At 42.2% G+C, this 26,941-nt stretch overlaps 1 protein-coding gene across 1 annotated transcript in view; it reads right to left on the reverse strand.

Moving 5' to 3' along the window:
- Window positions 1–978: 978 nt before the first annotated feature.
- Window positions 979–26,941, reverse strand: part of b4galt2 (beta-1,4-galactosyltransferase 2) — a 154,016-nt gene continuing 128,053 nt past the window's right edge. Inside the window, exons 4-7 of the mRNA XM_021589482.3 lie at window positions 25,899–26,086; window positions 17,333–17,455; window positions 8,740–8,844; window positions 979–4,630 (exon numbers count right to left, since the gene is read on the reverse strand). Of these exons, the coding sequence (XP_021445157.3) occupies window positions 4,480–4,630; window positions 8,740–8,844; window positions 17,333–17,455; window positions 25,899–26,086 (567 nt within the window). The 3' untranslated portion in view covers window positions 979–4,479. The remainder of the gene's footprint in view (window positions 4,631–8,739; window positions 8,845–17,332; window positions 17,456–25,898; window positions 26,087–26,941) is intronic.

Consider the following 26,941-nt stretch of genomic DNA (forward strand, 5'->3'; position numbering starts at 1 on the left):
GGCTCCCTAAATTTTATCAGCATATCGAATGCGCGACCCGGGCTGGCAAAATTCTGGATCATTGCTACTCTATCTTCCGGCGAAAGCATACAAAGCCCTCCCTCGTCCTCCTTTCGGCAAATCTGAGCACGACTCCATTTTGTTGCTCCCAGCATATTGACAGAAACTAAAACAGGAAACACCCGTGCTCAGGTCTTTTCAACGTTGGTCCGACCAATCTGATTCCACGCTTCAAGATTGCTTCAATCACATGGACTGGGATATATTCAGGATAGCCTCAGACAATAACATTCATGAATACGTTGCTTCGGTGAGCGAGTTTATTAGCAAGGGCATCGGTGATGTTGTACCCACAGCAACTATTAAAACCTTCCCCAACCAGAAACCGTGGATTGATGGCAGCATTCGCGCAAAACTGAAAGCGCGAACCACTGCTTTTAATCATGGCAAGGCAACCGGAAACATGACCGAATACAAACAGTGTAGCTATTCCCTCCACAAGGCAATCAAACAAGCTAAGCGTCAGTATAGAGACAAAGTAGAGTCACAATTCAACAGCTCAGACATGAGATGTATGTGGCAGGGTCTACAGTCAATTAAGGATTACAAAAAGAAAACCGGCCCTGTCGCGGACACAGATGTCTTGCTCCCAGACAAACTAAACAACTTCTTTGCTCGCTTTGAGGACAATACAGTGCCACTGACACCATAGACAGAGATATGTATTACAGGTTTCTTTGAATGCCATGGCAACTGGACACAATGGAGGGAAGAAAGAAAGTATCAGCCCCCTCATCAGGATGGGTACATCCCAATGGTACCCTATTCCCTACATAGTGCACTACTCTTAACCAGAGCCCTATGGGCCCTGTTGAAAATTAGTGCACTATAAAGGGAATAGGGTGCCATTTAGGACACATTTGACAACTCAGGTGAAACATATTTTCTCATCTGGCAAGGAAAAACAAACCAATCACGTGAGTGTATCTCATTTACCATTAGATTTATTGATTGTATAGAAAAGGTTGGTTTGATATAACATTATGCATTCTATATAAGATATAACATTTTCAACATTCAATGTACAAAACCTAGATACAGTACATCTTTAAAAATGCACTCCAGCTTGAAGGCCCGAGGCAGTCAGTAGGTGATGTTCTCCAATGCCCTCATCCTATCCTGTTTCTCTTTCAGTTACCCACCACTTCCTTCAAATGACTGCTCTGACAGTGAGGGAAAATATTGCTTAATGGGCATTAGGTTGAAACGTATAAGTAGAAGGGGGAAGCCATGCAGTGTCTGCCAACAGATGGATGAAGAGAACTTCAGACACACTCCAAAGAGTGGACAGTACCTTAGTATGCCACCTGTCTGCTTTTCTTATTCAAGGATGCATCAAACACATGGTCAATAAAGAAAGCTGATGCCCAGCAATTATCAATTTCCAGGACAAAATTGAACACAATAATAGTTGACTGTGGGGAGGGAGGGTGCAGAGGGATGCATCCCATATGGCACCCACTTTCCTATAAGGGCCCTGGTCAAAAGTAGTGAACTAGATAGGGAATAGGGTGCCATTTGGGACGCAAACGAGGAGCGGTGCTTTATCACTGGTTTATAGCTGGCGAGCTGTGTGGGAGAGACACAGTCCTGGGCAGGATGCCTCTAAGCTTGTGCTGAAAGGTCCCCCTGTCAATACCATCATATCAAATCTGTATTATACAGTACCTACAATGTGACACCACAGTCACTATAAGTGGGGTAGTGGGACAGAATATAGCCAATAGGCCAAACAAGATAATACGATGGATATACCAATATGATGTATGACTAAATGGATATAATAGTACCAATAGGATGGATTATTCCTGTACTAGCATACTTGGGAATGATCTCCATATAGATATCAAGTTAACAGAACAGACTGAGTTCTATTGGACGTTTTCTCTGTTCACAACACAAATGATATGGTAATGCCTGTTCATGCACCTGTAATACATGATAGCTAGCACTTGATGTCTGATACAAGTCTGATATGTACAGAAATCACATCCTGTAGTCTGCTCTACAGTAAACCAAATATCCACCAATTGTACAGTAAGATCTTTGACTGGAGTTCTGATAAAAAGCCCAGTCTGTAGACCTAACCAGCCGATTTGACAATCACTGGCAAAAACATTGTTTTTATCAAAGCATTTCATTTAATGAAACCATTGACTAAAACTTCAGTACCAAATATTTTCAGGGTTGTGTGCTACTGCATCAGTAGTAAGCTCATTCTGCTAAGCAGATTTTAGGTAATGATGCTAGCTATATATAAAAGCTTCTTCTCACAGTTCCAAGTAGTATATTTAGCCTTTAGGAAAATGATTCCCTCAACATGGAACATAAAAGCAGGAGCTTGGCAGGATGATGAATCATACTGTACTGGGACCATAGGCAGTAATATGTCAAACTCCTATGGTCCACAGCCATCAGAAAGCAGTACATACACAGCATTCACCCATTTGACAGAAGTAATGACATCCAGAATGCAGTAGCGTAAAAGTACATTGGTCTCCAGTGTAGAATGAGGAGTAGAGTATTCTCTTTGCGAGGTGCTCTCACACCAGTAGTAGTGCACTCAAAAATGAAAAGGCAGCAGAATGAGATAGAGAGAGAGAGAGAGCAAGAGAGAGAGAGAGAGAAGAGTAATGATTTTTTAAGTCCTCCTGATATTTCGATAGAGGAGCAGTGTGCTTCAGACACAGCTGTCTGTGTATTCATCAGATGGTCAAGTACAGAAACACACTGTGGTGTTCACACAGACACACACGGAGAGAGGGATGGTAGAGCCAGGGAGTGAAATGAAAGGAAATGGAGGGTGTTGTAAAAAAACAAAAAAAGAAGGGAAATGCAGTCAATGCACTTGAAAAGGCTCTTTAAAATAAACAGAGGGGAAACGGGTTGGTTGGGGCATCTCTAAATACTCACTGTCTCAAGCCAGGCCAAGAAAACCATTGATAGTACAAAAGAGAGATTTCCACATCACTTCACACAACAGAATGCAGCATTCCTTATCATTGCCCCTCATAACAATTCTGAAGGCATCAATTTGGTGTTTAGGCAGTACACAAAGGAAAAGCAGAAGAAAATGACAGAAGAAAAAGCTTACTGACGTTAAAAGGCTTTTATATATTGGTGGTGTTAATAGCGAATTATATATTTAATATTTTTTTTATTATATGTGGGCTGGTTTTCCATTTATTCGAGGGGACTCAATAAATAACTAACTTCAGTTCTGTTCTTATCACCTCAGTGCTTCAGTGCCTCTGATTTTGAATGGATGAAATGAATGCTACAATGCAAATATTCACCATACTAGACCGTCCTTACAGTATTCACAATTTAAACCACTAGGTTATCAATGCCTTATCATTTTCTTTTCCAAAAACGTGGATGGCATTTTGAAATAGAAATTAAAGAAAAAAGTGGAGCAAAGAGTCTTGTATTTGAGCAATAGAGGATCCTCTTCTAAAACTGTCTGGGACACATTGTCATACAGCAAACGTTTACACTTTCATCAGTATCTAATGTAACCTTCTCTGTGCGTGAGAACACGTCAACAAAATAGTCTCTAATAATCACCTGTCAGAACCATGCCAGAAGTCCATCTTCTCTTCTATTTGCTGGACCTTTCTCCTCCACAAACAGGTCAAAACTAGTTCCTTGAATAGCCATATCCATCCACTACCAGGTCTTTGTTCACTCAACCTTGATTCTCTCCACAGAAAGTCACACTTCTTTGTCTTAATAAAACGTGTTGGTGCACATTGTTGCTCTCCTCCAGCACCGTTTGTCAACGTCATGGGAAATGGGGAAAGCCTGCATTGGATGCAGGCACAGACAGTACACATTCATTTTGCGCCGATATAGTGTTCTGATTGACAGATTCTCACAGAGAGATCAGGGCAGTTCTTCTTGGTTCTGCTCAGAATCCCAAACCCAACCCCCAGCATATCAACAACCCAATATAATATGACTGCTCTTGAACCCCCGTTGCTTTGTGTTATCAGGACCGAGACACCAGTAGCACTGGACTTATTGCTGTGTGTTTCATGTACAGTGTGTGCATTTCCAGAGCAGCACTGTCGCCAGGGGAATGAATCTGAATCGAATCTGATATATCCTCTGTCCTCATCTATTCCTGAGAGCTAGTCAGTCAGTCAGGGTCCCAGCCATGCTGTAGGCCTGCCGTAACCGTCGAGCCTGTTGGCAGGGTGGGAGGGCAACGAGTGTGTACCAGTATCCCCACACAGACTGGGCTGTGAGAGGCCAGGGCAGACTCCTAGCGCAGGTCGGTGGGGGGTATCTGAGTCAGGCTGAGGGAGGTAGAGGAGGAGATGAAGGCTCTCTGCTGTGTATTATAGTTCTCTCCCCCATCTCCCTTCCTCCTCCTCCATCCTTCCCTCTCCATGTCAAGGCCGGGGCTCTATCTGTCTAGCCCCTGAAAGGCCGGGGCGGGGGCTTGCCGATCTCCACAGAGATGTTGGTGTAGAGAGGGTACTTCTTAAACTGGAGCACGCGGTATGTTAACGTGCTGATCCCGTCTCTCTTCATAGTGTTCTTGGTGTTCTGGATCTTGTTGAATCTGGAGAAGAGGAGAAAAATCATTATTATTACTGGGAAATGTTTTCATTGTAGCAAACAGTGAAATATTATTGCATGTATTTTATCACAATCATCATGGCTAACATTTTGATTTTGCATGTTTCTTGTTAATCCCATATTGGCCAACAGGGGGTGCTATGAGCATGTACTGGAACTCAGAGGACAAATACAGGAATCATCCATCTGTAACAGTCATCCATTGTCCAATGCCAAGGCTACAATACCCCATGGTTTTCTCAGATTTCCTTTTACTGTTTGAGAAGAGGCAGGGATTCAGAGTACATAAACTGCTTCAGTAGCCAACAGTGCATATCCAATCTTCAAAGAGCAGTGAATGGATCAAACAAGATGTATTTTTATGTGCTTGGACATAAACCCACTACGACACAATCCAAGTCAACCTAAGAAGAACCCTGCAGCAGCACCTTGTCACTTACAGCTAAACAGAGATTTCTCTACACGCAGATCTAGTCAGGAATCTAAATTAAAGCTAAATTACTTTTAGACTAAGAGAGAAAGGAGGGGGTAGCGAGAGACAGAGAGAGTGAGAGGAAGGGAGAAAGAGAGGGGGAGGGAGAGAGAGATTTATCTATAAATCTATCAAGAGGAGAGAGGATTAAAGGCAATAGCCTGAATGTGCTCTACTACTATACTTTATCATAGTCTCTCAATGATCTCACAATGAGATCGGAGATATTCTCACGTATTACATAAATATGGACTGTAATAGCATGCAACTTTCAGAGTAAGCTTCCCCTATTCATGTTTTGGTATCAACTTACAAGACATCAGCCCCCAAAAAGCCATAAAACCACTATTTCAGCATGAGATGATGATTCATAATGCATGTTTGATGACGATGCTACTCTGTGGAAGGAGGAAGCCTTGTATTCATTGAGTTAATATGCATGGGTCCACGGAGTAAGGCAGTGCCAACTAATCTTTGGGAATAATGATGAATGGTAGTCTTTCTTCTTTTGACAAGCCTTATGTCTCATTATTATGCCTAAACCACATCTCCTACTTCCTACTGACCAAACAGAGCAGAATGGGTGGCAGTAACAGAGCTGTAGAGGTGGTCAACATTAATCATCAAAAACATGCGCTTTGGTAAACAGTAAACACTGGTCGTGGTAGGAGATTAGAACCACTCTCTCCTGGATACGCTGAAGAATGCCCTGGAATGTCTGGTGGGTAAGACTGGGTTTGCAACGGAAGCTGCATAATTATGGTAAACTAGGCTAATTTGTTGACCTAAGAAACATTTCTGGAGGCATAATGCGTTTTCCTACGAGGACAGATACAACATAATAATTAGAGTGCCAGGATAGAATAATTAGTTTTTTTTCAGGAAATAGGCTAATCCAGGTTTTTAGGACAGTGATTTGACACTTAATGCTCTTCTTGTGCAGCCTTTCTCTAAGTACTACACACATCGTGAGTATATGAGCATATTAGGATCTTTTAATTAAAGGGGCAGTGAAGTCAAAAACGTGATTTACCTTGTGGAAGAAGGGTGTCGCATCCCTCCAATAGAGTGCAAGACACTAGTAGAATCTATGCCAAGGTGCATTGAAGCTGTTCTGGCCCATTGTGGCCAAACGCCATACCAAGACACTTTATGTTGGACTTTCCTGTATTTAGGCAGTTACCTGTATATTGCCACACTATGAGGTTGGAATGATACTGTGAAATTGTGAAAATTATGATCATGAACTTTTAGTGTAAGAGCTGTTTGAAAAGACAGCCTGAAATGTCAGCTTGTTTGGCTGGGTGGGGTTTAAGTTAATAGACCAATAACAAAGAGAGTTTTCCCTCCTTTATGCCAATAACAGCTAGTTTTCAGGTTACACATCCTTCCCACTCCAATTAGGCCCCTCGCTCTGACCACTCCCAGACTGTCCAAGACTTCTTTGAGAAATTGCATTTTTGCTAAGATGCTATTTTTGCTTCTTTTTGACCATTTTAATTGAAAACAATCACAGTAAGGTATTTAATTGTTACCCAGAAATAATTTGGTATTTAGATAACAAAGTCAGCATTGGACCTTGAAAACATCAGCGACCTTAATAACTTAACTCCAGGGAACCGGGCTAAAGGCCCTAACCATAAAATCTGCCGCTCTGCCCTTGAGCAAGGCAGTTAACCAACCAACAACACCTGCTCCCCGGGCGCTGATGACATGGACGCCAATTAAGGCAGCCCCCTGCACCTCTCTGATTCAGATGCGGAAGACACATTCCCCTTTCCCTTTCCCAATACGCTGTTAAAATTTTGAGAAGCGCTCTCTCGCTAAAAGGTTTGGCTATAAAAGCCCAGACCCTTCAAGGGCTTTCTACTTCCCTCTATTTTAAAACCCAAATGTATTATTTTATGAATCAAAACACTTCAAATAATCCCCAAAGGAGGAACAAAAAACTATTTTAGGGAGGTTTCCCTAATAGGGGTATCTCTGTCTATCTTTCCTCTTCCTGGCATTTATTAATTATTTATTGGCCCAAAATAAATTCTGTCCATGACAACTTTCGCGAAAGCCGAGGCTCATGGATCAGGCTGGAGAATAAAGTGCTGGAAATATCAGTCAAAGGATGAATCTCTCTCTCTCTCTCTCTCTCTCTCTCTCTCTCTCTCTCGCTCTCTCTCTCTCTCACACACACAGCAAGTCAGCGACAGATTCCTTAAAATTAGTCTCTGATGTATTGGTTGTCATAAAGCCAATGGCACCGGATGTCGACCCTGCTCTTGTTGTCTATAGAACTCAACTGGTGTCAATTCAGCAAGTAATAACTCTGACCCATATTATAGTAGCCTAGGTGACATGACACACTTTAATTTCTACAAAAACAAGCCTTGTAATTCATTTCTGATAGCATGTCCTATACTAAATGACCCAAGACTGTACAAACATCACAGTGTGTTCATGCAGGACAGCTACATATCTAAGAAATATGTTACAAGTGACGGTACATATTAGGCACATGTTAGGTTCAAGGCACCCTATTCCCTATAGTGAACTACTTTAGACCAGGCCATGTGGCAGTGCACTATAAAGGGAAGAGGGTGCCATTCGGATTCATGTTGATTGTGGATTGCATGGTAAGTACTTAGATCAGTATCTATCAACCCATCCACCTGCCACACAGCCACAAGCCAAACAGACAACAGCAAGCTTCCCTGGCTATGTCAGCACAGCAAACCCCTCTTACATCAACATGTTTCAATTCATTAGGCGCAGCAACAACAACTAATTCATTTACATTCTCCCATGGAAATGTGTTTATTAGGCTCTCGTGCTAGCTATGCACGGGCTCTTCATTGGTTCATTATTAGTATTGTCTGAGGCACTCATCAAAATGAGCGTTGTCTTCTGTGGCTGTTATCTTCACACACTGGAAATCATAGGGAGTGGGAGTTCATGGAAAACTAACAGAACCAAGATCAGGCCGAGGATGAAATGGCCTCCCCATGGTTATTTAGCCTTCAGAGCATGGTAAGAGGCAGCAACGGAGCTGGATGTGATCAATAACAGTCTGTAACTTCTACAGTGTGTGCACTCATGCTATGCAACAATAATGTTTTGCAAATTGCAGCTCAGCTCTGTAGGGTTCTGGGGTTTGGCAACAATCACAACTAACAGCGCTGCATATAGCCATGCAGTTATCGATCTGCTCTTTTTAGAGTCATTGATGGGCTGTCTATTCATGTATGAAAGAGCCCTCTTAGCAGTGAATAAACAATGATAATCCATTTCTATGATAAGTGTTATGAGTTGTTATTTTCCAGCCAAATCTATGGGATATGACATGGGGGATTCATCTTAGAGTGGCCTTATAACCGCGAGCTGGTATTATAATGTGTTGAGTGTGAGACAACCTTTATCAAAAAGACAACTTTGGAAACCAGGCAAACAACAGCTACAGTACCTGTACTTTCTGTACCTTCGGGAAAAAGATCCCAAGGAAAAGCCTGATCCCAGATCTGTTCTATGCTGTCATGACAACTCCTATGTCATTGTTGGCAAGACAGCACAAGCAGATCTGGAACCAGGCTTGTGTCTAGAGAGGAAAATATAGAAATCAAATACAAAACCTTTGTGGGTTGGGTTCATTGTGCTTGTCTCTTTCGTGTTTGATCATCCTGTAGCGGCCGATCCGGACGTCCGGTCGAACCACCTTCATCCCGTTGAGGGTGATCCTACAACAGAGTCATGGTTTAGAAAGGATCCGAGTTTTCATCCCAAACGGCACCCTATTCCCTACATAGTGCACTACTTTTGACCAGAGCCCTATTGACACTGGTCAAAAGCAGTGCACTACATAGGAAATAGGTTTCCAATTGGGAACCATAATCACACTTACAGCCATAGAAATATAAGTCATAACCGCTCCAAAACTGCTGTAGCAATGCCAGCCATGACCAGACACTGTCATAGCAAACTCAAGTTAAGCTTCAGCTGTAATGCGACAAAAATGGGTTAAAGCAAAGCACTGACTGTAGACAACCAGTACAAACTCAAGCCTATTCTAGAATTAGAGGGAGGAAAATAGGAAATGACTGTATATTCCTTTACGCAGTGATATGGAACCTTGTGTGTGTTTGGATGTTTACAATGTTAGGTTCCCAAGATGGGATGAAATGGTTTTATTTCTCTCTGTAATGCTCTGATTCATGCTGGATCTCCTGTGTTATTGGTGCAGCCAACCTTGATATTACAGTTTGTATCTGTGGGCCTCGCTCTTACTGACTGACAAACAACCAGCAAAACACATTGCTTCTGCATCCCGCCATCAAAGCCTCATTAGAACATATGAGAAGAAAATGCCAAGCGAGTCAAAAAAACATTTTTGAATACAAATTCAGTAGAACATATTGAAGAAAACTCAGACTCTTCCCATTAAGTGTCTCTTAGCGTTCCTGAAGGGACCAGCCAAAGCAGCCTTGCTAACTGTCTTGGAAAACAAAGCCATTTGTTTGAGTAAAATGCTGCTTCCAGCTGCTTGACTGCTTGAACAATCGGGTCATTATAATCTCCCCATTCGGCTCTTTATCTGTGTGGAACCCCTGGAGACAACAATCGGTCATGTGAGCATCCCGCTGCTCCAGCTTAAGCGATAGGCTAGCTGCTGCTTCCGTCTCTGGACCTTCCTCTTCCTTCCTAGTACATGACGGAGATCGATAACATAATGTCTGTCTGTCTGTTTCCGTGTGCTAGGGCTTGCAGGTTTTTTCTTCCATTAACACCAGCGAGGAGGCCTGGTAATGCAGAGAGTTGATTTGAAATAATCTCCTTGTGTATTCCTGACCCAGAAACAACATCACCAAGGATTAATTGAGGGAAATATTGGAGGAAAAAAACAGCCCGCATCCCAAATGGCACCCTATTCCAAGTTCTGTACACCTACATGATTACCATCCACTTCAGGCCAGTTACATACTAGCTGGAAACTGAACTATTCAGTGACTTCTTTGGCTTCAAGGCATTCTGCAGTGTTAACTGTGGTTTCAAGGTATCAGGTGGAAAAAGCTCCAACCAACTGCAGTGATTTCAAGGATATAAGAGGGCAGGTAGAGGGATGGGCACAGAGCTCAGTCTCAGCTCTATCTCTCAATCAATGGTTAGCCTCGCCTGGGTAATCCATGTGTGAGTTAATCAATACTATGGCACTTAGTTTGTACTGTAAGCTGAAGATATTGGGCCCAAAGGACTACCCTAGAGTTAAATTAAGACAAGTGTCTGGATGTACATTCAAAATCATTTATTTCACTCGATTCTTTCTAACAAAAGAAAATGTACAGACATCAGCAGGAGGTTAGGCATACATCCTTTTTGACCATTTCTTTACTTTAGGACAAGTTGAGGAGAAGGAAATATGACACGTTCCGGGAACATCCTTCACCAGAAACCTTGATTGATTGTAAGATGTGATTGTAGGATGTCGTGTCCATGACCTGAGATGTACTGTATGAGACAACATGGCTGTCTGACAGGATTCTTTGTCATCATTTACTGTTCTGTTTGGTCATACGCCATGGGACTCCACGTGGTGCTGCTGCGCCCTTCCATCCATTAGCCTGACTTCTTTCCTCCATGTTTTAACATCCTGCTGTCTCAGCCCAGTGAGCACACAAAATTGGCTCAATCGTATTGAACAGCGTTGTGTGCCAAGGATCTGTGGGCGCTTTCATTCCGGAGCAGATTCCTTGAACTCCATCAAACCTTTTGAAACCAATCAGAGGGGGAAGGATGAAGAGAGAGTATTGAGCGATATAATATAATAATATAATCAAAAGCATTTCTGGAAGAAAATAGAGAGGGGGAAAAAAAAGGTCTTTGACCTTGCACAACAAAACTCTGAAAACGCTGAAGATTATTTTCAGATGTGATGTTCATTCCTCTCAGGCACAATGAGATAAAATTATCGTTGTTGAAGAGTAAGATATCTGTTGTCCTAGATTTTACATTGCCCTTGGTAACAAAGTAGTATTCAGGCTCAGAGAAAGGAGGAGAAACAGAAGTATGATTACATTGTCAGTTTTGTGTATGGTTGACAGTGGAGGCTGCTGAGGGGAGGACAGCTCATAATAATGGCTGGAATGGAGTGTAACGGATGGAATAGAGCGAGTAGAATGGTATTGAAAACATGAAAAGCATGTGTTTGATACTATTCCCTTCACTCCCTTCCGCCCATTATTATAAGCTGTCCTCCCATCAGCAGCCTCCACTGCTGCAAAATGGTTGCTCTCTCGCAATGCATACAGTACATACATTGCAATGCTTGTCCCTTCGTTGACTTCCTTACTATTCTCACATTGCCACTGATATCATTCACTCTCTATGTAGCTGTTAAATATTACAACAAACATTTAACAAGAAATCATTGTTTTCCTGAGGCCCAGTGGTAGTATTGATATGACTGTCTGGACAGCTAATTTGGCCTCGCGTGCCCTTCTGATTGGATTAAGAATGTCTCCATCTTTTTTTTTCATTTCTCAACAGTCTTTCTTAATTGCATTAGACTCTTGGAATCGAGGGGAATTGGAATCTGCGGCATCCCCTCATTTCACTCTGTCAAAGCCGAAATGAGAGGGGTGCTGCTGAGAAAGAAGCCAGTGGGGAGAGACGAGGAGATGAGAGGAGCGAAGCTGAAATCGCTCATGTTGGATTGAGAGTGTGTTTGCACTGTCTGTGATGGTCTTGCTGACTGCGGTGGTTCTATCTCTCTGCTGCCTGCCAACCCTCTGTCCACTCCCTCCTGTCTCACTCTAATTAGAAATAACCACACGAGGGCAATAGAGAAATGAGAGTCCTGCCAGGGCTGGCATTTTTCTCCTCTATCTCCCTCCCTCTTTTACAGACAGACCAAATGTAGACTTGATAGTCTGCCCGTGTTTAAAATAGAAAATATCACAATTTGAAATAGGCTATGACTTGGGATTGTATATTTCTTGAGTAATCTTCCTTGAAATTGTCTCCCCTCTATCTGTCTGTCTCTATCTGCATCAGTATCAGCTAGGTGTATATTTAGGTCAGGGAGAGCCTGTCTGTCTGTCACCAGAGACAGTCAGTCACCTAGCTTAGTAGTAGAAGTAAATATGAGGGCACTGACTGTCCCTCCAGGGCCTTGTGTTTCACTGCACAGATGCTGACAGTCAAGGAGTTGCCCATCCAAGACACTGGATGGATCTGCTACTCTTCAGTTGTACGTACATGCCCAAGAGGGGTGACAAAGACAGAGCTTTTTAAGTTGCATTCCATTCCGGTTGCTGGTCTCAGGGTGAATGGGCTCTAAGGGAAGCAGGGAAAACAGTGTCATCTATCTGTTTCCCTACTACTGCCAACATCACCTCCAGCTATTTCTGTCTACCCTCCCGTCCTTCACTCAATGAAACTGTATAGTGAGGACCTTCAACAAAGTTCAAGGTAGCCCATCAAAAAAGGCTTGAAAATCACCACTTTTTTCCTCTTTAGCTGTTTATTTGGGTGGGGGGTAAATCAATCCAGACATATTTATGAAGAGGTACGATTGTTAAAAAGGGGTCATCGTTGTTGGAGAAGTTGGCACTGTCTGTAACGCGAGTTATTCCCTCCAAGCAAATCATAAGGGATTTTTCCCAGCAGGTTCTGACAGCATGGCACAGAACCAAAAACACTACAATAAACTCCCCACAATATTTTGTTGTCCTGCTTGCAACCTTAAATCAATTATGCAGTTCACACAAGGTTGTGTGTGCACTACCGCACCTCACCACTAATAGTGCTATACAACCACTGTAGTTACAGTATAGCCTATGCAAATAACCAAGATATGATGTTAAAAAAACATCAAATGCAAATATCACAAAATACACTTTGAACTCTTAACATATTCTAGAGCAGAGTGCATCATGATTCATGAAAAAAAAACTAATCCAGTTTAGTCTCTAGTCCTTACTGCTCTAAGGAGAGATTCTTGGTGACTGTCCTCTTCTGAACTACAGTGGGTCAACACACTACTCCCCTTAATCACTCTAATCCCAGTAAGCCTCCCTCTCATTGCTGGAAGATCTGTTGTGTTACATCACAATGTGTGTGAGGCATCAGCAATTATTACCATCTGGGATTGTGTGGCCAGTCTGCCAGTGCTAGGCCTGCTGAACCCACTGAATCGTACAGTCATTAAAGGAAGCACTCTCTCGCGCTTTCTCTCTCCACAAGTCATAGGTTAGCCTACATAGAGGATGTGATTTTAACACAAGAAAAGCCTGGCCTCAAGCCATCCCGTTCTGATCCAATGACCAGTCATTTTGACTGCAACATTCTAACAGTCTAATAAATACATGTATGTTATCAGAAAAAAATAATTGATGAAGGTCCTGGTGAACATTAGAATACGAAGAAAAAAACATATTTAAAAGAACACAACAGCATTTTCATTAGTTTATGTTACTCTAGGCCATGGAACATTAACTAGATTCAGCGGCGGGCCGATTTTTTCTTGAGGGGGCTGGTCGGGGGGCCTGAACATAATCACAAATAATTTCTACACTGCAAATTGACCGCAAGAAGCCCAAACAGATATAATATTTGACTAAAACATAACCACAATTCAAGTGTTAAATCCATCACAAAGAAAGTACTATCATTTTGTCAGGTCTTAGGAAACAAAAGAACAGAATAGCATATTTGAAGTTGTATTATGTTACTGGTCTTTGAGTAGTAGCCTGAGCTATATGCTGCTGCAAGCTCACGTGTGGAGTGCACCCAACAGCTGTTATTCTTGGAAAAAGTTATATTTTTAAATACAACTCATCTCTTCAATTTTATATTTGGCAAAGGTAAGTGTTTTGGAAACCTCGGAATCTGATCTTTCTCTTCAAGGTCATTATAGTTTCGTTTTTTTATACTCTTTTTTATACTCTTCTCTTCGATTTTATTTGGAATTTAGTTTAGTTTCAATTAGTTTACAGACTTGATTTGCTAGTTGTTATTTAGATTCAGTTGTATAAAAAATATTTATAATTCGTTTTAATATGATTTAGTTTCAGTTTTAGTTTTAGTCTTAGCGACAGAAATCATGAGTGGGCCAGGCTAGAAGCAGTTTTTGTTGCATAGTTGTCAGTGTGTTTGTTATGTCAATTCTTGCAACAGTAACAATACGGTGATGGGTCAGGTCATAGGTTAAATTAGGTTTAAAGTGGCAATCTGCAGTTGCTACATCCATTTTTGGACATATAAATGAATGATATGTACCCATTGATTCTTGAAGAATATAACTTAGAAATGCTTCTTGAGCGTAGCTCATGTGTCGTTCCCCATCAGAACCCAAAATATAAGCTTGTTTTACTCCAATGTTCGTAAAAACAAAGTAAACGGACACTGTAAAGCCTCAAAACATGGGGCTCTACTCCATCTGTATCGCTGAAGCATTACAGATGGTACGATAGAAATGTAAAGGTAACTTCCGATTGAGTCGACATCCGCAGCGTTTACCGTGAATTCAGTCTACCAACATTGCCTTTACATTTCAATCATGCTGCGACGCTGATCTTCCGCGATATGGATTGAATACAGCCCATGGTTAAATATTTTTTTATATCATAGATGGTTAGTCCTTGCAACAATACTTCTGTCTATGATATATTAGAGTGGTTACAAGTCAGTTAAGAACAAATTCTTATTTACAATGATTGCTGATTGGCCCTTTCAATTATAAACTCATTCTCAATGTGGCTTGGATTTAAAAGGAATAGCGCGGACTCTGGTGCAATAAATATGATGGAAGGAAACTCTATCTCGCCCTTGTTTACACCAATCCAAGTTAGCTACCTAGCCGATACTTTACCTGTTAGCTAGTGATAGTAATGTAGACTCGTATATTCCATACCTTGGAGCATCGTAAGCTAGGCAAATAAACCATCTGTCTCGAGAAACTAATAGTGATGCATAAACTAGCCCTATTTGTAACATCGCCATCTCCTGGTAGTATTTACTCACCAGATTCAGTAGCTTGAAAAAAAAAAAAAAACATTTAAAACCCCATTACATTTTTGCCCAAATGATTTTATTTTACTTGACTAAATACATTTTTTTGTAATTAGTTTTTGTTTTAGCTTCAGTTTACTATAATAACCTTGTTTCTCACTTTCTCTACATAGAAATAAAATGTCTTACCTGCTTGTGACTGTAGGAGGATTTTAAATGGTCACTTTTTGACGCTCCGTTTCCCTGCCTCTGTGCAATTCCAAGCTGCACTGGACCAAATCTTCAATTTGACAATTGATAATATTGTCATCCATCAGACTACTGTCAATTCCATCTTGTCTTTAGGCTAATTCTATTGTTATACTGTATGTGCGAAATTAGTTTCAATATGGTTAAGATGTAGTTTTGATGGGCCATCAGCTAACTGCCGGTGAACGAGGGGCAGGGGGGGACACGTCCTCTTAAAACTACTTTAAATACAAATTCTGTCCGTGACATTGAAATTCTAACAACATTAAATAGACTCATTAAGGAAAAGTCAAGGGTGGAGGGGGCATGATTTTTCTATTTTAAATTCATACACAATCAAAATGACTGCCTCGGTGCTTCTAGTGTTAGAGGGAAGAGTGCTGTCACTGACATCCCTTCACTCCGGCACCCATGGACCTCCGATCAACAGACTGTGGGCACGGCCGCATAGTACTCAACAGGGACATGGACTCCCGCGAGCTGTGATTGTGTTGGCTGGCCACAATTTGGGCGAAGATGCCGTGTATTGTTGCAGCGAACCCAGGGGAAGGAGCCAGTGGAACAAGAGAAAGAGAGACACTAGCAACAGACCCCATCACTCACACATCACCATCTCCCTGGGTGCCTGGGGAAGAGACCTTCACCACCACCTCAGTCACAGACCAGTTTGAGTCTGCATCCCAAATGGCACCCTATTCCCTATATAGTGCACTACTTTTGACCAGAGCCCTATGTGCCCTGGTCAAAAGTAATGCACAACGTGTATAGGGAATAGGTTGCCATTTGGGACGCATAAGGAGTCTACACACTGCTGCACGCTAGCCTAACACCAGGCTTCACCATCAGTCCCTGCCTGGCCATGACACCCAGTGTATATTCAGGGGCATTTCAAATTGCTTTATATAAAACAGCTTTAAAACAAGTGAGCCTTGAAAAGGTTCTGGATTTCAATGAAAGACAACCTTCATGCTCTTTTTATATGCTTATTTTGGTGTCTACAACATTGACTTTAGCCTTCACACTCATGTATTGGGTGCAGCATGGGGCAGGATAATATCCCAGCGCATTTCACATCATCTACTGAAAGAAATTGGTCTGTTGAAGGAAGCATCTCTGGGGAAATCTTAATGGATCAACTCTACTGCAGCTACTATCAAGCTGTGAAAGATTTTACTCCCCCAATATCCTCCCTCCAATCATGTCTTCTCTTCAGATGTGAGGGCTCGGGGCAGACACACACAAAGAAAGATTCCTTTTATCGCATAACGCACATCCTGCCAGACTCTATCTGTGATGCAGTAATCACCCGTATACCGTCCCACATCCCACGGAAAGGGGCCAATTCCAAACACTCTATTTACCTATTTTGTGTTTTGTGTTATCACAACAGAGTTGGGTTCGTAGATGGAATGGTGGAAGTCACATATCTCGCGAGCTAGAGGGTAGATGATAGATGACATGAAAGAGCGATCTATTCTCCTCTAAAACAAGTGTCAGTAAAATGAGAAACTGCTGCTCTATCGTTTGACAAAAACGTGTACTATGAAATCGAGACTGTCTGCAAGCAGCGCTGAGAGATAACGTGGTCGGGATGAACAATGACTTTCTGTCTTGACATTCAAGAAAAAAATCTACTTAAATGATAAAGTCAAATGACAGGCCAAGCATACATTCTGCGTTTAACAAGACATGTACCTGTGCCTACTTCACTCTTGTAATATATAATCTGTGCCTTTAAAATGTTATCAGCATTAAATAATTCAAAGCTTCTAAAGTACAGGCACTTTGTAGCAATGACTAATACTGGCGCAATGACCTTGGTAGTGTAGTTTTTCTGCCTAATATACAAACTACTGAATCAGCTACATGTATAATCGAAATGTCAACTATAATGACTGCATTCATTTTCTGGTATGGTACTGGGATTGATGGGAGTTTTTATAAATGTTTTTTTCTGCCCTGCAGTCTTACCTGTTATAGATGTCGTCATCTTCTCCTCCCCAGCCCCAGTACTCATTGGGGAAGCCATTGATCTTGAGAAACTGTTTTTTGCTCAGCCCGGAAACCCCGCCAAAGTACCCCGCATAAGGAAGCCTGCAAGAGAAAAGAACTGTCAAAGAATTGAGGCAGTTGTCAGTTTTGAATTTCACGACAGATCCTGGCATTTCAAAACAACAAGCCTGTCAAATATGGATACTCTACTGTATTGCATTCAAGACAAGTGAAAATTAGAACAAGACATGTATTCGTGCATTTCATGTGCATAGTGTAACAATGGAACAGTATAAACAAAATACAAGTATATTAACAATGTATTGCTTCTACAGCTAGCTCAGATAGCTTTTTTTAAGAAGTAGGGAACAATCGCATGATGTGAAGCACTCTAGTTTACGCACATGACTTAAAGCTAACAATATATTGGGAAAGTGAGAAAGAGACTCAATTCCCTATGGGCCCTGGTCAAAAGTAGTGCACTCTATAAGGAATAGGGTTCCATTTGGGACACACAGAGCCTTTCTACAGAGCCCTTCTACAGAGCCCCACTGTAATGTTCCAGTACAGTGCTGAAGGTTAGCAGTGGCATGTCGGGTCCCTGAAGTCTGCCTCAGGCCAGTGGTGATTGGTGTGCGACAGGCAGCTTCATGTTTAAAGACGACAAGCACAACACTAATGAGGCCATCTGCTTTAGCAGCAGCCTTCACACAAACAGTGTGGAGAGAGAATCCTTCTGTTTGTGTGTGTGTGTGTGTGTGTGTGTGTGTGTGTGTGTGTGTGTGTGTGTGTGTGTGTGTGTGTGTGTGTGTGTGTGTGTGTGTGTGTGTGTGCGTGCGTTCGTGTGTGTCTGTGTCTGTGTGTGTGGGTGTGTGTGCATGTACACTACCATTCAAAAGTTTGGGGTCACTTAGAAATGCCCTTGTTTTTTAAAGAAAATCAAATTTTTGTCCATTTAAAATAACATAAAATGCTTCATAAATACAGTGTAGACATTGTTAATGTTGTAAATGACTATTGTAGCTGGAAACAGCTGATTTTTAAGGGAATATCTACATAGGTGTACAGAGGCCCATTATCAGCAACCATCACTCCGGTGTTCCAATGGCACGTTGTGTTAGCTAATCCAAGTTTATCATTTTAAAAGGCTAATTGATCATTAGAAAACCCTTTTGCAATTATGTTAACACAGCTGAAAACTGTTGTTCTGATTAAAGAAGCAACAAAACTGGCCTTCTTTAGACTAGTTGAGTATCTGGAGCATCAGCATTTGTGGGTTTGATTACAGGCTCAAAATGGCCAGAAACAAAGACTTTTGTCTTACCCCCATTGCACAACTGAGTACATTAGAGTGTCTAGTTTGAGAAACAGACGCCTCACAAGAGGCTATATACAGGGGGTATTGGTACCGAGTTAATGTGCGGGAGTACAGGTTAGTCGTGGTAATCTATACATGTAGGTAGGGGTAAAGTGACTATGCATAGATAATAAACAGCGAGAAGCAGCAGTATAAAAACAAGGGCTGGGGGGGTCAATGCAAATAGTCTGGGTAGCCATTTGATTAATTGTTCAGCAGTCTTATGGCTTGGGGGTAGAAGCTGTTAAGGAGCCTTTTGGACCTAGACTTGATGCTTCGGTACCGCTCGCTGTGCAGTAGCAGAGAGAACAGTCTATGACTTGGGTGACTGGAGTCTTTGACAATTTTTTGGGCCTTCCTCGGACACCACCTAGTATATAGGTCCTGGATAGCAGGAAGCTTGGCCCCAGTGATGTACTGGGCTGTACGCACTACCCTCTGTAGCACCTTACGTCCGGATGCCGACCAGTTGACATACCAGGCGGTGATGCAACTGGTCAGAATGCTCTCAATCGTGCAGCTGTAAAACTTTTTGAGGATCTGGGCAGGTCGCAGCTGGGTTTCCCTTTGTAGTTTGTAACATTTTGCAAGCCCTGCCACATCCGACGAGCATCAGAGCCGGTGTAGTAGGATTCAATCTTAGTCCTGTATTGATGCTTTGCCTCTGATGGTTTGTCTGAGGGCATAGCAGGATTTCTCATAAGTGTCCGGATTAGTGTTCCGCTCCTTGAAAGCGGCAGCTCTAGCCTTTAGCTCGGTGCAGATGTTACCTGTAATCCATGGCTTCTGGTTGGGGTATGTACGCACGGTCACTGTGGGGACAACATTGTCAATGCACTTATTGATGAAGCCGGTGACTGAGGTGGTGTACTCCTCAAAGCCATTGAATGAATCCCAGAACATATTCCAATCTGTGCTAGCAAAACAGTCCTGTAGCATAGCATCTGCGTCATCTGACCACTTACGTATTGAGCGAGTCACAGGTACTTCCTGCTCTGGTTTTTGCTTGTAGGCAGGAATCAGGAGGATAGAATTATGGTCAGATTTTCCAAATAGAGTACGAGGGAGAGCTTTGTATGCATCTCTGTGTGTGAAGTATAGGTGGTCTATTGTTTTTTCCCTCTGGTTGCACATGTGACATGCTGGTAAACATCTGGAAATGTGCATGTACACTGTTGCCCATCTACTGTTGCTAGCCCCAAATCTGATTCACTGATTTCTGCTCTCATAAAAGTCTCGGTTTTCTGAACGTTAACACTAGAAGCTTATTACCTAAAATGGATTAATTGAAAGTGTGGGTTCACAGCCCCAATCCAGATGTGTTGGTCTTTACTGAGACGTGGTTAAGGAAGAGTGTTTTGAATACTGATGTTAACCTTTCTGGTTATAACTTTTTTCGTCAAGACAGATCTTCCAAAGGTGGGGGAGAGGCAATCTTTACCAAGGATCACCTTCAGTGTTCTATTGTCTCCATCAAGTCTGTCCCAAACACTTTTATTTGCTGGTTTTAAGCATTAAACTTTCAAATAGCTCTTTGTTGACTGTTGCTGGGTGCTATTGTCCTTCATCAGTACCGGCCTGTACCCTACCTGCCCTAAGCTCTCTCCTGGCCCCTTAGACTAAGTCTGAATTTGTCCTGCTAGGTGACCTAACCTAGGACATGCTTTAACCACTGGGACATGCTTAAAGTCCTAAAGCAATGGGACTCCCTAAATCTTTCTCAGATTATTACCAATCCCACAAGGTATGACTCCAAACACCCAGAAAAGGCTACTCGCCGCGATGTTATCCTCACAAATAATCCTGACAGGTATCAGTCTGGTATTTTCTGTAATGACCTGATCTATGTCAGATGGTTTAGACCCTTTCTTCTTAAAGGTTGCTGCCCCTATCATCGCCAAGCCTATTTCTGACCTTTTTAACCTGTCTCTGGGCTCCCATTGCTTGGAAGGCAGCCACGGTTCGTCATAAGCCTATTTCTATTTTGCCCTGTTTATCAAAAGTGTTGGGAAAACTTGTCAATAATCAACTGACTGGCTTTCTTGATGTCCATACTATTCTCTCGGCTATGCAATCTGGTTTCCGCTCAGATTATGGATGTGTCACTGCAACCTTGAAGGTCCTCAATGATGTCACCATTGCCCTTGATTCTAAGCAATGTTGTGCTGCTATTTCTATTGACTTGGCAAAGCTTTTGATATGGTAGACCATTCCATTCTTGTGGGCCGGCTAATGAGTATTGGTGTCCCTGAGGGGTCTTTGGCCTGGTTTGCTAACTACCTATTTCAAAGAGTGCAGTGTATAAAGTCAGAACATCTGCTGTCTCAGCCACGGCCTGTCACCAAGGCGTTACCCCAAGGCTCGATCCTAGGCCCCACGCTCTTCTCAATTTACATCAACCCCAAAGCTCAGGCAGTAGGAAGCTCTCTCATCCATTTATATGTCTTATACTCAGCTGGCCCATCCCTGGATTTTCTGTAAAACGCTCTACAACAAAGCTTTCTTAGTGTCCAACAAGCTTTCTCTGCCCTTAACCTTGTTCTGAACACCTTCAAAACAAAGGTAATTTGGTTTGTTAAGAAGAATGCCCCTCTCCCCACAGGTGTGATAACTACCTCTGAGGGTTTAGAGCTTGAGGTAGTCACCTAATACAAGTACTTGGGAGTATGGCTAGATGGTACACTTTCCTTCTCTCAGCACATATCAAAGCTGAAGGCTAAAGTTAAATCTAGACTTGGTTTGCTCTATTGTAATCGCTCCTCTTTCACCCCAGCTGCCAAACTAACCCTGATTCAGATGACCATCCTACCCATGCTAAATTATGGATACTTAATTTATAGATCGGCAGGAAAGGGTGCTCTCGAGCGGCTAGATGTTCTTTACCATTCGGCCATCAGATTTTCCCCCAATGCTCCTTATTGGACACATCACTGCACTTTATACTCCTCTGTAAACTGGTCATCTCTGTATACCCGTCGCAAGACCCACTGGTTGATGATTATTTATAAAACCCTCTTAGGCCTCACTCCCCCCCATCTGAGATATCTACTGCAGCCCTCATCCTCCACATACAACACCCTTTCTGCCAGACACATTCTATTAAAGGTCCCCAAAGCACACACATCCCTGGGTCGCTCCTCTTTTCAGTTAGCTGCAGCTAGCAACTGGAACGAGCTGCAACAAACACTCAAACTGAACAGTTTTATCTCAATCTCTTCATTCAAAGACTGAATCATGGACACTCTTACTGACAGTTGTGGCTGCTTTGCATGATGTATTGTTGTCTCTACCTTCTTGCCCTTTGTGCTGTTGTCTGTGCACAATAATATTTGTACCATGTGTCATGTATTGTCATGTTGTGTCCTGTTCCTGTTCTTTCTCTTCACCCTGTCTCCCTCTGCTGGTCGTATTAGGTTACCTTTTCTTCCCCTCTTTCCCCCAGCTGTTCCTTGTCTTCTCTAACTACCTCGTTCACCCCTTTTCCCACCTGTTCCCTTTTTCCCTCTGATTAGGTCTCTATATCTCTCTCTGTTTCTGCTCCTGTCTTTGTCGGATTCTCGTTTGTGTTACTCATGCCTGAACCAGACTATCGTCGTGTTTGCTGCAACCTTGTCCTGTCCTGTCGGAATCTGCCTGTTCATCTAACCTTGTCCTGTCCTGTCGGAATCTGCCTGTCCATCTGAGCCTACGTGTGTTTCGTCATTAAAGAAACTCTGTTTTGTTAATTCGCTTTTGGGTCCTCATTCACGCACCTGACACCATGTTTTATGCTGCTACCATGTTGTGCTGCTGCCATGTGTTGCTACCATGTTGTTGTCGTGTTGGTAGCTTACCAAAAGGCAAAAGGCCTCCTGCAGGGGGGCGGGGGCTGGGATTAAAAATATATCTTGACAAGATATTAAAGCAATAGCTTTGTCCAGTTCAAGGTGAGTAATCGCTTTTCTGATATACAGAATCTCTTTTTGGTCATAAGAGATGGTAGCATCAACCTTATGCACAAAATAAGTTACAAACAATGTGTCACGTTCTGACCTCTATTTCTGTTGTTTTGTATTTATTTAGTATGGTCAGGGCGTGAGTTGGGTGGGCAGTCTATGTTTGTTTTTCTATGTTTTGGGGCATTTCTATGTTTTCGGCCTAGTATGGTTCTCAATCAGAGGCAGGTGTCATTAGTTGTCTCTGATTGAGAATCATACTTAGGTAGCCTGGGTTTCACTGTGTTTGTGGGTGAATGTTCCTGTCACTGTGTTTGTTGTCACAGGATAGGACTGTTTTGCGTTTTCACATTTCTTGTTTTTGTTAGTTTGTTCATGTGTAGTGATTTATTAAAACATGAATAACCACCACGCTGCGCTTTGGTCCGCTTCTCTTCCTCCTACAGACGAACGCCCTTACACAATGCGGAAAAAAACACACAAAATAGCACAATTTGTTAGGAGCCCGTAAAACAGCAGCCATACCCTCCAGCGCCATTCTTAAAAAAAAATGTATATTAGCCTATAGTTGCATCATGCAGCCCATACTGTTTACGTTTTGATTTCTAAGTCTTTCTAGTGTTTGTATCATGCACACTAACATTGCCAAATAACTCTAAAACTAGTGTATAGGACCTGTTTCAAATGATCACTTTTACGCTCAACATAGCCACTTCATATGTGCATTTGCTCCATGATGTGAAAAATATCCTTTCTATTTTATTCAGCTAAGTTCAATTATATTCTTCTTAGCATAAAAAATAATATAATATAAAATAATCACACCGGACTGATAACATATTTTGTCAGCTAAAAGAACAAGCCTATGGCATGACACATAGCGAGATAGCATACAGTATGACAACTCATGTTCTGTTCTTCTGAAATACATTTTCTTCATATCATAATGTTTCTTTAAACCTCCCTAAAATTGAAGTGTAAGCGTTAGACACTTGTGTCCCCACACATTGACTCTGTAAAGGTACCCTCTGTATATAGCCTCCACATTGACACTGTACAGGTACCCCCTGTATATAGCCTCCACATTGACTCTGTACAGGTACCCCCTGTATATAGTCTCCATATTGACTCTGTACAGGTACCCCCTGTATATAGTCTCCACATTGACTCTGTACAGGTACCCCCTGTATATAGTCTCCACATTGACTCTGTACAGGTACTCCCTGTATATAGTCTCCACATTGACTCTGTACAGGTATCCCCTGTATATAGTCTCCATATTGACTTGGTACAGGTACCCCCTGTATATAGTCTCCATATTGACTCTGTACAGGTACCCCCTGTATATAGCCTCCACATTGACTCTATATACAGGGGGTACCTGTACAGTCTCCACATCGACTCTGTACAGGTACCCCCTGTATATAGCCTCCACATTGACTCTATATACAGGGGGTACCTGTACAGTCTCCACATCGACTCTGTACAGGTACCCCCTGTATATAGTCTCCACATTGACTCTGTACAGGTACCCCCTGTATATAGTCTCCACATTGACTGTACAGGTACCCCCTGTATATAGTCTCCACATTGACTGTAAATAGTCTCCACATTGATTCTGTACAGGTACCCCCTGTATATAGCCTCCACATTGACTCTATATACAGGGGGTACCTGTACAGTCTCCACGTCGACTCTGTACAGGTACTCCCTGTATATAGTCTCCACATTAACTCTTTATAGGTACCCCCTGTATATAGTCTCCACATTGACTGTACAGGTACCCCCTGTATATAGCCTCCACATTGACTCTGTATAGGTACCCCCTGTATATAGTCTCCACATTGACTGTACAGGTACCCCCTGTATATAGTCTCCACATTGACTCTGTATAGGTACCCCCTGTATATAGCCTCCACATTGACTCTGTACAGGTACCCCCTGTATATAGCCTCCACATTGACTCTATATACAGGGGGTACCTGTACAGTCTCCACATCGACTCTGTACAGGTACCCCCTGTATATAGCCTCCACATTGACTCTATATACAGGGGGTACCTGTACAGTCTCCACATCGACTCTGTACAGGTACCCCCTGTATATAGTCTCCACATTGACTCTGTACAGGTACCCCCTGTATATAGTCTCCACATTGACTGTACAGGTACCCCCTGTATATAGTCTCCACATTGACTGTAAATAGTCTCCACGTCGACTCTGTACAGGTACCCCCTGTATATAGTCTCCACATTGACTGTACAGGTACCCCCTGTATATAGTCTCCACATTGACTCTGTATAGGTACCCCCTGTATATAGTCTCCACATTGACTGTACAGGTACCCCCTGTATATAGTCTCCACATTGACTCTGTATAGGTACCCCCTGTATATAGTCTCCAAATTGACTGTACAGGTACCCCCTGTATATAGTCTCCACATTGACTGTACAGGTACCCCCTGTATATAGCCTCCACATTGACTCTGTACAGGTACGCCCTGTATATAGTTTCCACATTGACTGTACAGGTACCCCCTGTATATAGTCTCCACATTGACTGTACAGGTACCCCCTGTATATAGCCTCCACATTGACTCTGTACAGGTACCCCCTGTATATAGTCTCCACATTGACTGTACAGGTACCCCCTGTATATAGCTCCGCTATTGTTATTTTACTGCTGCTCTTTAATTATTTGTTATTGTTATCTCTTACTTTTTTGGGGGGTATTTTCTTAAAACTGCATTGTTGGTTAAGGGCTTGTAAGTAAGCATTTCACTGTAAGGTCTACTACACCTGTTGTATTCGGCGCATGTGACAAATACAATTGGATTTGATTTGATTAGAAAGGGACATGATTGGGTTGCCCTTTGGCCCATACACAAAGACAAACATTTTCACATCACCGTGCAATATGCACGTTGTCTGGAATCCAATGAAAGGCAAATTGAAAGTTCATCTCAAACTCAGTCAAAAGAAGTGGAGACAGTACTTTTGCTTTTACTTTTGGTGAATTTCACCATTATATTCAGCAAAACAGGTTGCGTCATCCTGTAAAAATCATGTGTGCAGTCCCGAAAAAATATCTTCAAACTTTTATATAAGAACTATCCATTTAAAAGCATCCACATGACCAAATCAATAAACATAAGATGCTAGGAGTTTGGAGAATATAGGCTTGAAAAACGAATAACAGATTTCACTCAAAGTAGATATACGTGTGAGTGACAGTACATAATAGAGTTGACCTACCTGAAGCCAAACTTGTCCATAGCGATGGCAAAGTGTCGTGGCTGGTCGTAACAGTGGTAGAGGTTACGGTCGTCCATAGGGATGAGGTCCACGTCGCTGAAGATGAAGCAGTCATACTCTGCATCCTTCAGGGCCTCGGTGTAGCCCACATTCAGGAGCTTGGCTCTGTTGAAGGTGTCCTCGCCAAGCTGCAAGATAACATAGAAAAAACACTGGTCAGAAACTGATGGACATACTGAGATCTACTGTAGGGGGATTAAGTTACATTTGCCATAGTTCTAGCAAAAATGCTAGACTTAACATATCGGGTTCTGTAGGTGGTATTTGCAAGCCTAAATAGCAAGCTTGTGCTGATGTAACTCACAGATCATTGTGTGTATCATGGTCACAGATCATTGTGTGTATCATGGTCACAGATCATTGTGTGTATCATGGTCACAGATCATTGTGTGTATCATGGTCACAGATCATTGTGTGTATAACACAGCATATTGACAAAGAAACATGTTGTAAAGAACCCCACAGGAACAATGGCCCACATCAGATATCCGACAACTAAGATTAAACTACGCTACGTTAAAAATACTGCATCACAACTTGCTTCCCTTATTTTGATAACAGAACCAATCACAGTGGCTCAGGTAAAGTAACGTATCAGTTTTAACATTTGAGCTCATAATGTAGTTCATCACGTAATCCTTTGTAATCCTGTAATACCTGAGATTCAAACAAATAATCCACAGGTAAAATGTTAAGGTTACTTGCGTAACCCCTGTTCTCTGATAATAGAGTGAGCTGTCTCACAATGGGAATTAGCTGGATAAGCAAACAGCGTCTGTCGTAGACAGACAAATCGTGTGGCAAAGGAGGGGGGGGACCCTGCTCAATATAAGCAGAGAGGAAGAGGCTAAGCGAGAGGTTTTAATCCACCAAAAACTGACCATGTTTTTTGTATGAAGGTCAATGAGTGTGTAGAATTTGGTCAACATTTTTTATTGGTAATTTGCTACATGAGGTTTATTTGATTGAATAAAAGTTTCATA

This window comes from Oncorhynchus mykiss, chromosome 28 (assembly GCF_057628025.1).
Source record: "Oncorhynchus mykiss isolate SJ-2025 chromosome 28, ASM5762802v1, whole genome shotgun sequence".
Classification (NCBI taxonomy): domain Eukaryota; kingdom Metazoa; phylum Chordata; class Actinopteri; order Salmoniformes; family Salmonidae; genus Oncorhynchus; species Oncorhynchus mykiss.